Genomic DNA, 18564 nt, shown 5'->3' with positions numbered 1-18564 from the left:
GAAATAAGTCTTCAAACGTGAAAGTTATATAGTTTCTCCTTAAAAATAGTATGTCGTCAAAATTGTTTTAAACAGTTGACGAATAGTGTTTCTCCTTATGTCAAACCTGCATTAGAAAATGTCAACTCCAATAACTTAGTACGACCAATAAATACAATTTGTGACATGCATCGGGATATGTATTTGACAGTCGACAATTGACGATCCACAAATATTTCTGTCTGTTCGGGAATGTTTACCGAAAATAAAACTGCTACAAAACCACCGCGATTACAGAGGCAGTTATAATTTTAAAAAAAATTAAATTTATCTGGGAATAGACTCTCAATTAGTTCACTTTTCGTCTCAACGGCACTGTAGAAATTGTCTGGCTATTTGTTGTACTGTATATTTTGATACAGTTCAATTTCACCGTTTCCAATACCCAGCAATTGCTTAGAAAATACTTGTGCGATTAGATTATTTTGCTTTTATACTCGCATGTTCATGGCCAATCGCATTATCTCGACATTACGCTATAAAAATGATTGTTTTAAACATGCGTTGATTTCATCGGAATAACTGGTAATGTCTGCCGGAAGTCCCCAGACAGTATTCAGACAATTTCGCTTAAAAATTTATCGTTGCCGTTCAAATCTTGCGCAATCCTATGATGGGCTTCGAATGAATGCTTTTACTCATGCGCCATAGTACACTTATCCCAAATTATAATTTCACTCTCTTGCAACACTGCAGCCATTCTACGTTTTTTTTTTTTCTTTAATGTTACACATTGCGTTTTGTTTGTTATGAATATCTAATAGGCAACTTTCAAGCTGAATGTGTTGTTCGTCTACCATCTAAAAAAAGTAGCAGCAATGCCTGACGATGCAATTGTCACTACAATTTTCTGTTGCGAACGTATCATTGCAAGAATCAATGATATTAAAAATTTCTTGGGGAAGAAAATAAAGAAAATGATTGTTTTCCGCTTAAAGTTATTAACCTTCCTGAAATTAACCTGGAATATTTTTGAAGATTCAGTAGTCTTCTTCGTTAAAGGCAAAGAAACCTGACACAGGTTTAATATAATAGCCTGGAACCTTCCTGCTTTTCTAAGAATGCTCTCAAAGCATTAATACACGCATTGCCAACGCGAAGGCAGACTCTCAAGCAAGTAGCTCGAATGCAACTCCTCTGCAACTCTCGCAAAGCTTCGTGATCCAGATATCTTTTCGCACACATTTGGTGTTGAGTCAAGCTGGACGAACCGTACTCGCCCCGAAACCGATACATCTATTAAATGCGTTTAGTTAATCTTGATACTGGTGGAAAAAAATATTTTTCACAACGGTGTGAAATCTGCAATTTGTAGCAATTCAAGGAAACGTTTTGAAAAATATAGTTGATTTTCTCAGGAAAGGAATAATAACCTGTAATATCCCGAAACGTTATATGGAAATTCTAAGCAACATTTCTGAGTTCATGGCGTTTTATCATGGTGTTTTCAGCAGTAAGTCATACGATGTTAGAGTTATATCGATTAACTTACACCGCCATCTATTAAGAATTTTTAGAACTAAACAATTAATTCACACTATTATTGCATAATTAATATGAAATTTGCAATAAAAAATTATCAAAACTATCCTATCTTTTAAGTTGGACCAAATGACACATAGATATGAAATTTGAGAAAAATCGGTTGAGTAGTTTCGGAGTTTACCCCGAACAAACATCGTGACACGAGATTTTTATATATATAGATAATGAGCAAGCTCATTCTAAAGCACATTAAGGTCACATTTTTCTTGCTTCACAAAATGTTTGGAACTCCTCTCAGAGCTCTAAATATGCAGTTTTATTGTTATGCACTCTACATTGAATGTTATTCTAATAATGACCTTTCATTCAATATTTGTGCTTGGGGCATGTTAAGTTCAGACACATCTTTATTATTTTGACAAATGACTTAAAAGTATTGTTACTATTTTTGTAGAAGGGCCGTTTCGCAATATTTATTCTATCCACATGCTGAAATTATTTTTTTTTTTGCCAGTGTAAGACGTCTTACCAACACAAACTCAAAATAAATATTGTGCTAATCAAACAGTAAATTGAACAGTTATGGCAAAAAAGTTGTTCCAAGTTCATGAAATACACTGCCAGCTCGGTCAATTCCAGCCGAGGACTGCTTTTTGGTGCTTATAAGCGCTCATCAGCCCGGTTTTTCAAAAAAAAAACTTTTTATACCAACCCTGTCTACTAGAGCAGAGCTAATAGTTTCATTAATGCTTAGTTCTTAAATTGGCCCTATAGAAAAACAAAGCAAAATGCCTATACCATAATTTTTCCAAAAATAAAATGTCTACAAAAAAAAAAAAAAAAATGCAAACAAATTCAAATAAAAAAAACGTTTGTGGAAAAGTAAAATAAAGGAATTACTGAAGTGAAATGTCGAGTCCAGCACACTTTTTGAATTCCGTTAATACGATGTTTATTAACTGATATTTATTTTATTTTTGCTGATTTATTTATTTTTGGCATAACTGTGTCAAATGGTGCATAAAATTAGAAAATAAAAATATTTATTGATATGTGCTTATTTAAAGCAATGAAAAAAAATCTTTATATTTGTGCTGGATTCTGCAGATACATATTTCTGAGTTTATAACACAAACAAAAATTCATATTTTTAACTGAAAAATTGTGAGTGACTTAATACTCTTCCTGTTTTTCGACTTAAAGTAAAAGTTCATCAAAAAAATTTATGTCATTTCAAATATGAAAGGCATTATCAAGTCTTGCACTGTAGAGTCTGCAATGTGAGTTATAACAATTTTCCGATTAAGTATTGAATGCCTCTAAAAATACTCATGCAAATTCAAAATAACCACCATTGCTTTATGATTTAAAATTTGATTTTAGATATTTATTTTTAAAATATACAATCAATGACTTTAGTTGCAAACACTATTTGGACTGACCCAGATGTTCATAGTTTTTGAAAATAATAACAAAACTAAAAAGAAACAGTTGAAATTTAAATTTTACATTTTAAAGTTACTGAATGCTATATTTTGTAATACCCTTTATGGTGATATAGTTTTCCAAAACACATTTAATTAATATTCAAGTTTGTTATTTTTTATTGATTTCATACATTTGATTTTATTCTTTACCTGTTAGCAAAGTAGATGGTTGTTTTCGGATTGCTCTTATTGCATGTCTGTACAGGAAAAAAGACAGTTGTAACTTCTAATTAAAAAGTAAACTAACTCTCTTATTTTAGAAAATTACTCCTTTTTTTTTAAAAAAAATCAATAGAACAGTTCTTGGTTTCACTAATACTTTACAGTTGCCATTTGTTTTTATCTTTAACTAGCTGTACCCGATGCGCGTTGCTACGCCAACAAAAAAAATACATCATTATACTGATTTTCATGACAATCGGTTGAACGGGGCAGAAGTTGCTACTCTGCAGTGCCACCTGGTGGCGAGTGGCTTCAATGAGCATATTATGCACCTTCTCCGTGGAAAAATACATATATATATGGTAATTTTCATAATAATCGGTCCAGGTATCAAGTGAAGCCGTGACTATACTCAAATTTTGTACTCACGCAGTTTGCAAGATCAATCAATCGCTAAAAATATCAAATAGAAAAAGCTTTAAATCCCCCCGTTGCATGAAAAGCCATAAAACAATAAAGAAAGAATTTATTTGCTCAAACTCAAGAAAAATGGCAACAGCTAACTTCTTATCAATGAGATCTTTCACGCGAATTAATTTCTGCAGCCGATAATTTTATTCATATTTATCCAATGGATTGTGACTTAAATTGGAATAAAAAAGGAACTATCGATCGGATTTTTTTCGAACTGGTCTATAAACATTCCCAGTACCAAAAATAACAAACGGTGAAAGTTTCAGCCAAATCTGCCGGGTATTTTTCGAGTTCATGGATGACATACAGACAAACATTCATTTATATATATATAGATAGTGGCATTCCGAGTATCAGAAGCTTGATAGTCAAAGCCATTCCTTCCCAGAATCCTTGGCTTAGACCTATGATGCCTAGTATGTTTTGTACATATGAATGAAAAAATAAGGTTTCCTAGCACATAAAGTATCATTGCAGAAATTAACTAAAGCAAGAACTGTCCCAAGCCTTTATTGATAGATTTATTTTTATTGTTAAAAGATTGTTTTTAAAACTTTACCTGATGAACTTTTATTTTCTACCTAAAAATTCATTTCTGATGAATGTATCTGAACCTAGGGTTCATTTCTGCTTAAAAATATTCACTAAATGCAATGAAGCATAACTTACTGTATATTTTGTTCTTGGTAAAATATTGTTACATTAGTAGTATTTGTTTCCATATTTTTTAGGGTATCTGGTGGTATCGTTCAGTGAAGTTTGGCGGTGATCAAGTTCTCTTAGATACAACTCAATTATATTACTATTTTATTTATAAAACTCCACATATGATATATAAAAGTAAGTATGTAGCTAAGTGTCTTTCATGTTTTTCTTCAAAAAATAGTTTGTTTTCCTTTAATATATTGTGATTAAATAAAATTTTTCCTTTTTGATTTTGTTTTACTTGTTTCTTAGTTGTGAACCAAATTTCTTGTAGATATAAAATGATATATTGGGAGGAAATATCTCTTCACTATTAGTTTTCAGTTTTGTGACGAAATTAAGTTCACAGTAAAAGTTCTCTACTGAAGTTTTTCATGAAAAAAAAAACTAAATATAAGTAATAAACAAAAAGTATTTGAAATTAAAAAATAAATGAAAAGCTTGTGAAGGGGCAACAAATGATACTAAATATTGCCAGATAATTTCATACTATCATTTGTTAAAATATTTTTAAAAATATGTAAATTAACATATGTATTCTTATTATTGGTTTTATGTATATAATGAAAAGGTAGCTAAAGTTAAAGTAAAGTATGAGTTATAACCATTATATTGAAATATTAGAGCAAGTTTAGAAAATATGTAATACTAGCAAAAATACCCGCGTTGCCTGGGTCAGTAATAATTATTAGAAAAAATCGTTACTTGCTTTTGTTTTCTGTTTTAAGTGAAAGAATTTAAAACACATCTTTTTGATGTGATTAAAAATAGAGTTTCTTCCTTACCCATAAAACTAAAATAGCAGTAAGTATAAAGAACAAAGTAGTATTGATTTAGAAACGAAAGCACTATATTTAAGCATATACAAATTTAAAAAACATGAAATTAATCTTCTCATGTTTAAAAAGATTAATCTGTTGATACTTTTTTTTAACATGGAGTCTAAAACCTTCTCTGTATGGCTAATGAAGTACAAAGTGATTAAAAAAAAAGTAGCTGCGCTCGTAATACCCTTATACTTGCTTTAGTTATTTCGGGAAATTTCAATCATTGTGGGCTCTTGGTGCGATTTTACCGAATTTGCGAAAGTCGTTTCGGGATACCTTCAATGATGCTCCCCCATTCTTTCCTTACTTTGTAAAACGATATGATATTAATTTTCCTTACAGAGATATCGTCGCCAGATGCTGAGATATTTTTGGTCACCATAAAATGGCGCTAAACAGTTTCATCCGAAATGTTACCAAAATAAGTAATAAAATTTGGTGATTGTTTGAAATTGTGCAAAAAGGAAAATTAATGGAAGTTTTTGTGCTGTTTATGGATTTGCCTAATTTAGTTGCTGGATTATTTAACACAGTAAAAAAAGTCTTTTGAAAATTCTTTGATTGGCGATATTTTGTTTACATGGTGAAAGCTGAGAAACGTTATGACGTAGTCTTCGGCTTCAAAAACAGCAACGTTGAAAAAACTGCCAAATGCATCAGCTACGGAAATCTTTCTGCAAACATTTTGGCGATCTGCTGGTTGTTTGGATAATGAGTAAGTGTTCAATCAGCATAAATAATAATAAAAACCATTAATTACATTAAAGTTCCGTTTAAATGGAAAATCATTAGCCAAATCATGTATTATTTGCCAATTTGTGCAAAAATCTTATTTCGAGATTTGACTTGAGAAAAGCCTTGAACAATCACGAAAAGCAAAGAAAGTCAACAATACAACAATTGTCGCTATCGACAGGGAGTTGAGATGATACACTAAATACTGTATTGAGTTGAGGAAAGCCTTCGAACATGGATCTAAAAAGCTCATAACTCGTTTTTTATACTACTTAGAAATTTCGAACAGGTGCCATCTTCAGCAGAAAAATCAGAGCTTTCGATCGACATATGATGTAAATATGTGCAAGTATTTTTTCATCCCAATATTAGAGAATTTATACAAAAATTGTGTTTTATTGCCCCCCTAATGGGGTTTTGCCCCCCATAACGGGACGAAAACTACCCTATGTGTTATTCTGATGCATAAGCTATATTATTGTAAAGTTTCATCAAAATCCGTTCAGTAGTTTTTGCGTGAAAGAGTAACAAACATCCATACATCCATACAGACAAACTTTCGCATATATAATATTAGTAAGATTTTACATGATTATGCCATTGCTTCAAGAGAAGTAGAAGCTTTTCTTTTTACGTTAGTTTTAGGTTTTATGATAATGAAGGAATTATAAGAAAATTTATGTATAGTAAAAACCTCCATAAGATGGGTTTTACAAAATAAGTAGCAGTGCGAGCTTGCTGCAAATTTTGTCATTTAAGTTTCTCATCAAAAAAAAAAAAGTAATGTTAATATAATCTGCTTGAAGAAAAGGGGATATCTAAAAAAAATTTTTAAAATTAATTTGAATTTTGACATTTGGAATTCAAATTATGTTTTTCGCAATCACGACTGTGTGTGTATGTAGGCATGTGTATTTGTGTCTGTGTGCAGGTATGAGTGTGTGGGTAGTTGTGTGTATGAGTGTTTCTGGTAGGGGGGGAATGTGTATGTGTGTGTAGGCATATGTGTCTGTGTGAGGGCATGAGTGTGTGGGTAGTTGTGTGAATGTGTAGGTTCTGTATGTATGCGTTTGTGTATGTGTTTGTTTGTACGTGCATGTATGTATGCGTGTGTGTGTAGGATATGGATGCAACCTGGAGATGGTTTTCGCTATAGGAGCAGCATCGTGAGGAGCCGGTCGACGGTGATGCTGCAGAGGGTGCTGGCGGGAAAATAAAATGATAGCACATCAAAACAGTCAAGTGAGAACAATAAGCAATCGTGATTGCTCAAAAAAGCACAACAGCAAGTATTTTCTTGGCGGCTTCTGTGTTCCGCGATCCTTCCAGGATAAATGAGAAATATCCTCGGTGAGGTGGGTCTCTGTCTATGAGCAGAAAAAATAATTCCTCCGAAGGTTTCTGTGTTCCTGTAAAACCTGATGAAGAATCGTTAGTTAAAAAACTGTTCTGATTGCTTTCAGGAGTGATTATGATTCTGGCAGCCTCTTTAGAGTTTGAGAAAAGCCACAACGGAGAAGTCGTGGAGCGTCCCAGTGACAACGTCGAGGTGCCACAACTCATTAAAGACCTTCCCAACTTGGGAGAAAAGAATAAAGAGAAACCACTTTGCTTCGGGTACAGCATCAAGGCTAGAGCATTGATTCATGCGCATCTGTCCAGAATGAAGCTTCCACCTAATACACTGGATGAAGGTTTGTTTGTTTTTTCTGCTCACTTCCTTGGATATTCTTGCTGTATGTGGTGCTCAGTATACTTACTTTTTTTCTCCTTTTTTAAAATATAGATCGTTTGTATATTGTGAAAAAGTGCCCCTACCTATTACAGGAATTCGTCCAGTGTGCCTCACAGTTAACAATGTTAGCCTTGACTGGCAGAAGTAAGCATTTTTATTTTGATTAATATTTATTGGGTAGCTTGTTAATATCATGCTTAATACAGATTCATAATGATCTTTAGATCTTCTGAATAATTTGTAGAAACATATCATATGTAAACATGTTATTCAAAATTAAACTATGGTATTTAAATTACTATGGTATTTAAAAAAAATTTGATTTTCAAATTCTATAGATAATAAGTATTTTAAACATTAATTTGTCGCAAGAACTTGAAACAAAGTTAATTTTATTGTGAACCAACGCTCGAACATGTTGGAACAAAGATTAGACAATAAACAGAGAGTTAAATTGTTGAAGGAAGGCGTAAATTAAGCAAAAGAACAATTTTTTGCAATTTTGACTTAGTATTTGTGCGTATTCCAGTCTGAGCCACGTGCAAGTTTTTTCAATAATCTGTTAGCATCAGTCGCTGAATTTCAATGAGGTATAAATGTTGTTCTTGATCTTAATTCATAATGTTTACTGTAGACAATTGTACAGTTATTTTGTATATTTCTCAAGAAATTAATTAAAATATAGTCCCTTTCTATATTTTAATACATAATTCAAACTCAGACAAGTGGCCGATTAAGAGGAATTCCAGAAGAAACACTTACCCCCCGTGGCTAGCCAGCTCGAGTCCACTAGCTACTGGTCTCCCGGTCGCACCCCGTTTGAGTTCTCCTCTCTCTCTTCCACCCTCCGGGGCTCGGGGTTGCTCGAAGAAGGTCAGGGGGGTTCCGAGCTCTCTCGTTATCTCTTCCTTGGCTCTGTCTTCGCGACAATTGTAACATTTATAAATGTATACTTGCCTATACAGTGCTAATTGTACGTAAGGAAAACTGATTTGATTGATTAAAACTTTCTTCAAGGAACTTTGAAAATACAATTTATCTTTATAGTAAAAAAAGTAAGGTTTCTAAGAAATTCTGGAAGGAAGTCTGTGGCGGGCCTGCGTCCAGGAGACCCCACAGCACCTACAGCCTTCAAATTTTATACAAAATTACTTCAAGCCCCGGGGGTGTGCACCTGGGGTTTTATTTTTTTAAATTCGAATTAGTTCTTTTTTAAATTAATTTTTTAAGCTCACAAATCGCATATACTGCCTATTATTGCCTATAAAAGGGGTGAAAATTTACTTGCATATATTAATATTATATACCGTGGGAAAGGGTAGAATTTTCCGCTTTCTACTCGATTTATTTCAATGCTTTAACGCGAATACGGCGGGAGTTATTTGTTTGTAGCTCGAAGTGTTTTAGGCTTAGCTAAAATTTAGGCACTACTTTCTTCATTAATCTATCAGTAAAAAGCAAAAGAATTGTCCCACAGTTTTCTTTTTAACACCACTGGAAAAAGTGGCTTTTTTTAATCCAGATCTAACTTGATCTACGGTCGAAAAACTAAGATTCTATCTCCAAATGAAAAAAAGTTACAAGCAGTTAAAAATCAAGTTTGAATAATCTTACATCCGTTTAAATTATTGATGTTTTATTTGGCGTTGCTATAGTCACGTCTTTTCGATTCGCTTGTTCCATCTTTCCTTATTCACAAACTTTAAGGGTTTCGATTTTAACAGAAAATCTTAGGCTCAACTCGGTTCAAGCTTCGAGCTAAAGAGCAAAGCAATATTACTAGAGACCACGAATATGAAAGCGACTTTTCAAACGTACGAAACTGCAGTTTTTCAATGCTCAGGAGCCCCTTAATGGCTCTGCAAGTTGGTACACGTTATTTTGAAGCCCAGGGAAGGGGTGCTGTTTGTTCCAAAGGGAGCTCATAATGCGTTTTCAATCTGTTTCTTTTAATTGACGATTTAAATCTTTGCGAATCAAATAAGATTGCGAAGCAATTTTCGGGGGTTGGTGAGCGTTAGAAAGCAGAGGGCAGAGCCCCCTAGTAAACTAAAAAATTTTAATTAAATGTCTTTTTATTTATTGTTTTTGAAATTCTCAAACTATACCGACCACAGTTTTGCACTTAAATGTTTGCAATTTGTATGAATTTTTGAATTAAGTGTAGAAAAAAGTCTTGTTTTTACACTATTAATGAAAGAAAAAAAAACTTCAAATAACCATTCTATTTAGATCATTTAAATTGGAGTACTTGATAGTTTTTCAACAAAAAAATCATTTGGTGAGAAAACGTACCTTGAATAAGATGATTTTTTTTCCTTTTTGCAAACAAATGGCAAAATCTGTTAATATAGTCCTGTTATGAAGTTTCGAGTGATGTCTGTATTTCATTTTTAGTTTCCCGCATGCCCAATCTGGACACGATGGAAAATGCCATGAAATTGTGTCCTTGCATTGTGCAGGCTCTGTGGGACAATAAGAGCCCTCTTTTGCAGCTGCCCCACATCACAGAAGATATGTTGAGGCATTTCACCACCAGGAAGGTAACAAACTGGGATTAATTGACTTCATCTGTACTTCATTTTGCACTCTTTCCTTTTAGAATTTCTTCACGCATTCTAGCCATAAGTTCTAGTGAATTTTCACTATAACTCACTTTCTTTTGTTTATGCAATTATTTTTTTTAATGTTTTTAAGTCTTTATTTTTAGAGTGTTAAGTTTTATGTTCTTGCATATTTTTCTTTTTCTCTTTTATTCATGAAAGCAGAACATTCATTTTGTTGCTTGAATTACTGCAAATTGATACAGTTTAAGTTTTAAAGGAAATAAGTAAAAAATGATCAAAAAGATCTCTATGGCATGATCAACACTTTTGTCAGTTTTTCCATATTTATTGTTATAATGTAAATTAAAATTGATGTTTTCTAAGCATGGAAAAATCAAAGTATTGTTGCAGAAAAAATAGGTTTTTTCTTTTATCCAAGCTCTAATTTTCATTTTTAAAATCTACTTAATATTTACACTTTTGAGATGTTTCAAGCAAACAAATGAGGTTCTTAGGTTTTCATTTCCTGCAGCTATTTAAAAACTAAATATCATTCTTTTGTTTTTACCCTAACAGGGCTCGAAAATTATACTGTAGGACATGCCCGTGGCATGTAAAAATTCCGATCGAGCATGAATCTTTTACCCTTACATGCCAGGCCGGGCATGTAATTTTTTATCAAATATTTTTTCCTAAAGCTTTATTATTTCGTATTTTATTGAAAAATTACAGTTTCCTTACTTGGAGCTCAAAATTTATTTCAAGCCCTACTGCTAAGATGGTTTGCGTGGAAGAGATCCTTCCCTTTATATAATTTAAATTTTGTTAAATTTAACAACGGTTTATTATGTACTATTTATTCAAACTTTTTTTAATAATTTATAAAAATAATTCCTCTGATTAATGCTGTACAACAAATTCAAATGTTTTTATTGATATACAATGAGGAAAACTGGGCATGTAAAAATTCGGGCATGTATCTTTTAGACAAACATGCCCGGCAGGGCATGTAAAATATTATAGATTTTTCTAACCCTGTACCCTAACAAAATGAACATTTGGGGGGGGGGGGGGGGGGGTAGTTATTGTTATGACTTGAAATAAATTTTCTTATATCATTTATCTGTGGCACTGGTGTAACTAGTTTGTTTCATTTTTGTTTTTTTATTGCTTAAGATTAATTGCATAGAGTTAAAATTATTATAAAGTTTATCAATATTCTAATTTTTTAATGGTATTTGCAGATATTGCTTTTTGACGCATCTTTTTTATTTGTGTTGAATTACATTTATAAATCATGCAACCAAAGTTACTTTGCTCTTCTTTTTCCAGCGCAATATCCGCAGCATTCGAAACTTGGCGGCCATGAAGGCTGATGACCGTCGGGCAATGCTCCGTAGCCTAAATGATGACCAGTATGACGATGTCATGAATGTCATTGCAAAAATGCCTGCAGTAGAAGTAGAAGTAAAATCTGAAGGTAACTCAATCAATAATGTATTGGAAATGATACTTTTCTGTTTTGATTTTTTATTTAATTTCTGGTTTTCTTATACAAGTGTGCATAGGCCACGTCGCGAAACCACTCATCGGAATGTTAATTTCTGTGGCAATGAAAAATGTTTGTTGTCTGTATTAACAAAATCTATCAATAGTTGGCGCATACAGACTCATGTTCCTGAGTATCACAGGATTGAATTGTAGCCTGTTGGCGGGCGCCCACAAGACGCAGCCAGGTGACAAAATGGAAGGGTCGTTTGAACAAAGTTATGCGATTGAAGTTTGTTTTTGTCTGCAAAAATCAGCATCGGAGATCTTTGATATGATACGTGAAGTTTTCAACGATGAAGCAATGTTTCGAGTCGGTACTTTTTGCTGGCATAAAGCTTTTAAGGAAGGCAGGCAAAATATGGAAGATATTGAACGTGAGGGACAACCTTCACAGAGACAATGATTAACACTGCTGCTATTATCATCAAGGGGAATCGCAGAATTATTTTATATCAACTACTTCTGTTTCCTCATTAAGAAACCATTACAAGGCAAACATTTTGAAAGCAACAAAGCATGTCTAAACTCTGCGGAGGCAGTTCTGCAAAAGCTCTCACAAACTTAACGTTCACAAGTTTTAAAGAAGTGGAAAGAACATTGGAATAAATGCATTTAGTCCCACAGAAGTTATTCTTAAAAAAACCATGTAAATTGTGACGATTAAAGTTATTCTGTATTTTTTATAAATTTAGTCTTATTACTTATTGAACAGCCCTCGTATTTTCCTGAATTCATAGACTCATAAGATAAAAGTCAACTAGTGTCGGAACTTTTCAGTGGTTTTCATCATCATTAAGGGGGACTAGGCTAAGAACCTGTTATGGCTTCTTGGTGCAACCACCATTTTCTAGGCTTACCACAGTTTTGCTTTCCTCTTGGCCTGTAGTAAAAGGCACTTCTTGGAAGATAAATCTCTTTTTCAATGACTTGAGAAATGCATTTCGAATTACATATGTGAAGCTCTCATTTAACATAATGATAAATATTTCAAGATTCATGCCATATTACACACAGATTGCTTTAAATTCAAAGAGCATTGTGATAATGCATATCACATTTTTATTGATAAGTCTTTTTCCCATTTTTTCTGTCATTTTAATCGTTTTTCCCCCTTTTTTGTTTTGTTTTGTTTTCAGGTGCATTCCCTTTTTTCCTCCGGGCATCCCATTTTATGGTGTCAATTATGTGGTTTTAATATTTTTTCACCAATTCTTGCTTTGCGTTAATTTTTTTCCGTTCATTTCGAAAATCTGTTCTTTTTCATCTTCTTCAACGGCCATTGAAATTTCGATAGCATCCTTTCCTTTGTTGTTTAGGACCAAACGTACTGATTGGTTCCCACGCATCGCGGCATCCCCCGATCTGATCACTCATTCGCCGATTCACTTTTCCACTCCACCTCTTGATCTCCTATGGAGAGGGCGCACATCGGTGGAGTGAGAAGTTTAACGGGATGGCGGCCAAATCTCAGCGTTCCAAAATGGCGATCAGTGAAGCTGAGGGCTTAGCGCCCTATCTGACATAAAAGCTTCTACATAATTTTACCTTATTTAGTATTTTTGTCATATTATTCAAGAAGAGAAGAAGTTTTAAACGTTTCAACATAGATGTAACTTAATACTGTCCAGAAGATGATGACGTCCCGGTCGTTCATCTTCAATTTTCCCCACCTGATTGTGTAAGCTAATGATCGCCCAATTCATCAATATGCTCGTCATGCGGCGGCGAGTTTGTGTGATGTCCAATAACTGCGAGTCTTCTAAAGCAAAGCTACCTGAGTACTACTTGTAGCGAAGCAACGCCCCAACCGTGAAGAACCATTTTCATAAAATTGTCACCCATGCTAGCGCATTCCGATGTCCCCTGCCCGGATCCTTTTTTTTTATTTTCCCACTTTTGAACAGTCCATCATGCATTTGCCTCCAAATTGTATCCTGATCTAATTTTGAGTTCCCGCTGCAATTTTAATACATTTAAGAACTTTTCCACTTTTGTAGTATCATTTCTTTATGTAAATCTCCTTTTTTCATTCCTGGGGTGATCACCCAGTTTGCGATGTTGTCATATACGTGAAACGTAGCGACCTTCTTCAATAAATGTTGAACGGTAATAAAATAGCTTCGTTCCTAGCTTCTACACACACTCATCAGGGGGTAAGTCTCTTTTGATTTTTAATATTCGTTGGGCATTCAAGGCAGTCGTTGGCCTCAAGTTATTGCGGCGGCGATACTTCCACAGCCTAGAAAGTTAATTCTTTCCTTTTGCTGAATTCTATATAAATCTTCTAAAATTAACGCGACACATCATGACAAGCATGAGCGATCATTAGTGGGAGAATGCCGACAAGCAAAAGAATTTAAATTCCTCTGTACCTTCTCCACTGTATCTTTAAAAAATTTCCCCTACATAATTCTATTTAATTTAGAATTAAATTGCTTGCTACCATTGACTAATTTCTTTTCTTTTGTAGAGTCAGTTTGCTGCTAATATGTCGGAATTAGATGATAAACACCTAAGCCGGAATAATGTAACTTTCTCTTTTGGACAATTAGGTTAAAATCTCGTGATAAAATATGATTGTGCTAAGCAATTCTTCAACACTTAACTGCAATGAGAATCAGTTTAATGATTCCTAAAAATTTGTTTTTAGTTCCTTAAAAATTCCTTGAAAATTAATGGAATTTACTTGTAAAAAAGAGTGCAAAGAAGTTTTTTGTGGAAAAATATTACTATAAATTTCAGTTACAGATCATATTTGATTTTCACAGTAAAAAGGAATAAGAAAAGTTAAGAATGTTAAAGAAAGGTTGTTTTTAACCCCCGTTGATAATTATTTTTTGTTTGAAAGGACTTGATCGAGATTGTTCTAGCTTGGTCTTTTCTTTGTAGCACTTTCATTACCAAGGATATTACCAACTATAAAAATTTGCATGTTTAACAATTTTGGTAGTTTAAAACTTACTCGCACATTTAAAATATTAGCACCAGCTGAAAAAAAACAAATTTTCCTTCAGCTGAAGAAATGTATTTGAAACATTCAACTTATATAGTACTTGAATTATAGCTGTTTTTATTACATTTTAACTATAAAACCAAGGCTTTTTTTCACAAGATTTGTAATTATTTCATTGTTGGGAAATAAAAAGGGAAAGCTCAATGATTTAAAATTTTGATCTGGTTGCCAGTGAACGGTCTATTTAAAAACCTTCATACTAATAGGAATTTTGCAATTATTTTAGTATTAAGGCTTGTAAAAAGATTTTATATTTTCTTCTTGATCTTGCTTTTGATGCTAGCAAAACTTAATAACGTTGATTACCTTTCTTTTTCCATGTTTTCCCCATCTCATTTAGAAAAAATGAAGATATATTTAAATTGTGTGTGTGTTCTGCCTTATAAACTTCTTTATATGAGATCGGGAGAGGGGGGGGGGGTTAATTTTTTATTCAATCTCATTTTTTGTTTAAAATCATTTTTAAAGCTTAAAAATTTTGTCTTTAAATGTTATGTGTTTGTCAGTCAAATAAACAGTTTTCATGTATTAGAAAATGAGGCATTTGATTTTTTAATGCCTCAATGATTTTTTTTTTATTTTATGGATTCAATTTGTGATTGTTATGGTAAACCTTATGCACTATTTGAAAATTATTAATTTCTTTTAAGTGCTGGATGACGAAGATTCCTGTACAATTACTGCATGTGCGATCGTCACGGTGACTGCCACTCTCTATCGGCGGAACATGTCATCCCTGTTCGATCAAGAGCCCAGTCACGAAGTTGAGGCATCTGAAGAAACTATTGAAGATGAGGTAATTTTTATGAATTTTCTTGATTTTAAATTGTACAAAATGTATATATTTTTTTGTTTGTTGTAAAGTAATCTTCACTTTTTAAAAGACCATAAATTTTGTTGAAATTGCATACTTCTTTTTTTTTCCATAACTTCTAATCATTTGTGCGCGATAGAATATCTGAAAGTTTTCAACTTACTACATAGTACAAAGCGTGTGGAAATTAAACTTATAAAACTGAAAAATGCTGAATGCAGAACAGTAGTGTTAGTTGCTACAGTAAACCAACATTATTTTCAGATGATTATTTTACTTATAGTGTCCTCTTTTTTTTTCTCAAGTCTGTTTTAGTCCACTTTTAAATGTCTTGATCTGTTTAGCCTCCTTTAAAGTGGTAAAAAATAGTTTGAAAAAATTTTGGTTACAATAACCACCCAGTGAGATTTACTGTGCAATCTGTTTTTTTTTTTCTTCCCCCGTCATGTTTTTTGTGTCAAATATGTAAATTATGGTCCTTGAATTTTATAACAAAGTCATTGAATATTTTTTCTTGAGTGAGAGTGACCCTGTAATAAGATTTATTTTTTCTATCTTAGTCACATCTAAATAATATCTGTTGGACTGAATTTTTAGGGACTTTTTTTGCAAAGATTGCAGACTATAACATTTACAATAAGATATTAATTTAAAAGAAAATTAATATCTTACGGTAAAAATGAGATATAAGATAAAATATATTTTTTGTTAATTATAAAGAGTTTTCCTACACCCTCTTTTTAGTTATAAATGGTCCTCCCTCCTTTTCTTTGGAAGAAAAATTTGTTAAGGGTCCTGTAAAACATGGAGTATTGTTGAGCACATCCCCGTCTCCGAGCAACAGTAAGATATCTAAAATAAATCCTAAATTTCACTGATAAAGAATCTGTTTCAGCTTACCACGGCGTTGACGAGCGAGGCTTCTCCGAAAACTAAAAAGCCAAAAGTATGGGAGAAGCAGAAGAAAAAGAAAGGTAAAGGTGGCAAAGTGAAAAAGAAAGCTACAGCTTCTACTATGTCCAAGGCAACTATACCCACCAAAAAGACTGCGAACGGTGTCCCTCCGAACAATGGAATTTTACCTCAAGTCAAAGTAGTGAGTCATTTTTGCTTAAGATGATATTGTTTTGGTTCTGAATGTGATGTTTGAAGTGAAACGTTTTAGGCGAAGACTTTGAAATTCTGATCGGCAAGCTTTTTTTATGATGGAAGTGACAGTTGTTTTGTGTAATGAAAGGTTATGCATGTGCTCAGTGGCATGGTGATCATCCAACGCATTTCAAGTACTGTTTAGCTTTGTCATTGTTTGTAATTTATTTTCTTTATTAAAATATAAATTTTCTGTGAATATGCCTAAAATGTCTTGGCCGGGACTCGATCCGGGGTCCAGTGAGTTAAAAGCTTACAGCAATATATTGGTATGCGTACGAAACACGTTATGAATGTTAAAATATTTTTAAATGCATTTAATAATGTCCCGAAAAATGTATCTAATTATAGGCGTTCTTATTGCAACACCTTTTGATTGACGAAGTTCTACTTTTTTTTAAATCAAAGTGGTACTTTTAAGCCTGTTTAAGTATTCCCTTAAGTAATGTATGTGTTTCATAGGAAGAGAAGTCTAAGCCTGGCAAGGAAGTGGCCAGGGATTCTGACGAGAGCGCAGTGGGCGAGAGCGATTCAGAGTCAGATAATGGATCTAGTCGCTCAGGATCGGAAGAAAGGAGGGAGGAGAGGAGTCGAGAAGAGGAGAGGAATGACAGAGTGGAGGAGGATGGAGAGGATGCGGAATGGGAGCGCTTCCAAGATCGGGTGACCAAGAAGGAGAAAGTCCTGGAGACCAAATCGAAGAGATCACACACTGTGCATTGCCCTTATTTTCCAGAGGTAAGTTGTGTGAATGTACTTGACAGAGTTTTTCGAGCATTGGTAGTATCAAAACCAGCAGAATCTGTTTTTACACATTTTTCTAATCATCACAATTAAATGACCTTTTTAATACCATGACATGCATTAGCCTGTAAAATCAAAAATGTGAGTTGATTAAGCAATTTAATCTGGTTATGTTAATTTATTCTAATTGTAAATATCATTGCAATAAGGAAGATAAATAAAATGACAAAAATAGTAGAGAAAAATCTCTAAAAAATTATCCTACGACTGGTGGTAGGTAACGAAAATAAATATATATTCTTAAACTTTGAATCAGAATAAGATATTCCTAAAAATAGTACCTGCACTCTCATTTGAGTAGTGACTTTTCAAAACTTGCTGTATTCATTATAACAAAGTTGGATAAGATTAGTTTTGTTTCAGTGTTAGAACATTATGCAGACAGTTTTACACCGGCAATCAGTTTTCGATAAATATATATTCTAATACTGTGATGTTCCCATCAATTTTTCTGAGGGTATACTCCCAGTAATCCAGTAAGGGGATATCACACGAGAGAAATTTCAGGACATCGCAACCGCAATAGCAGCTGTCAACGCTATCTGGAACTGGTTTCTACTCAGTTCCCCAACGACTGCTCGAAAATACTCATTTGCTATTGAAATTTGCAGTTGCTCCTATAGGGGCAAATTTTTTTCTCCGCTAGAAAAAAATTGCCGCTAATTTTAGGCAAGTTACAGAAGAACCAATGAGGGAGCTGCAATTTCGTGACGTCAGGCTTCGTCACTGTAAATACATTTGCAATCGTGGCGACAGAAATATGGGAATTCCTTTTCATTGTTCTATTTATTTTGTTTCAAAAATTTTCAATTACACTTTAAAAAAAACTAGTTAACATCAGTGCAAATTTTATGGATTTCTTAATTTGTATTGGTGTTTTTTTTTCATTAGGTTTTTGAAACTTGTTTTACATAAATGTTACAATTATGATACTTGAACAGTTATAGTAAATATTTTCCTTCAAAAAATTACGTGAAAATTCATTTTAAAAATCATAGCATTGAAGCTGTACTTAACTTAAATTCAAACTGATGGGTA

At 33.2% G+C, this 18564-nt stretch overlaps 1 protein-coding gene across 1 annotated transcript in view; it reads left to right on the top strand.

Annotated features, from left to right (window-relative positions):
* Positions 1–18564, top strand: part of LOC129223825 (translocation protein SEC63 homolog) — a 43726-nt gene that overhangs the window by 14238 nt on the left and 10924 nt on the right. Inside the window, exons 8-15 of the mRNA XM_054858185.1 lie at positions 4379–4487; positions 7378–7608; positions 7701–7793; positions 10047–10192; positions 11528–11675; positions 15410–15555; positions 16469–16669; positions 17185–17460. Of these exons, the coding sequence (XP_054714160.1) occupies positions 4379–4487; positions 7378–7608; positions 7701–7793; positions 10047–10192; positions 11528–11675; positions 15410–15555; positions 16469–16669; positions 17185–17460 (1350 nt within the window). The remainder of the gene's footprint in view (positions 1–4378; positions 4488–7377; positions 7609–7700; positions 7794–10046; positions 10193–11527; positions 11676–15409; positions 15556–16468; positions 16670–17184; positions 17461–18564) is intronic.

Source organism: Uloborus diversus, chromosome 6, assembly GCF_026930045.1.
Source record: "Uloborus diversus isolate 005 chromosome 6, Udiv.v.3.1, whole genome shotgun sequence".
In the NCBI taxonomy this organism is placed as follows: Eukaryota; Metazoa; Arthropoda; class Arachnida; order Araneae; family Uloboridae; genus Uloborus; species Uloborus diversus.
This window is presented reverse-complemented; position numbering and strand designations above follow the sequence as displayed.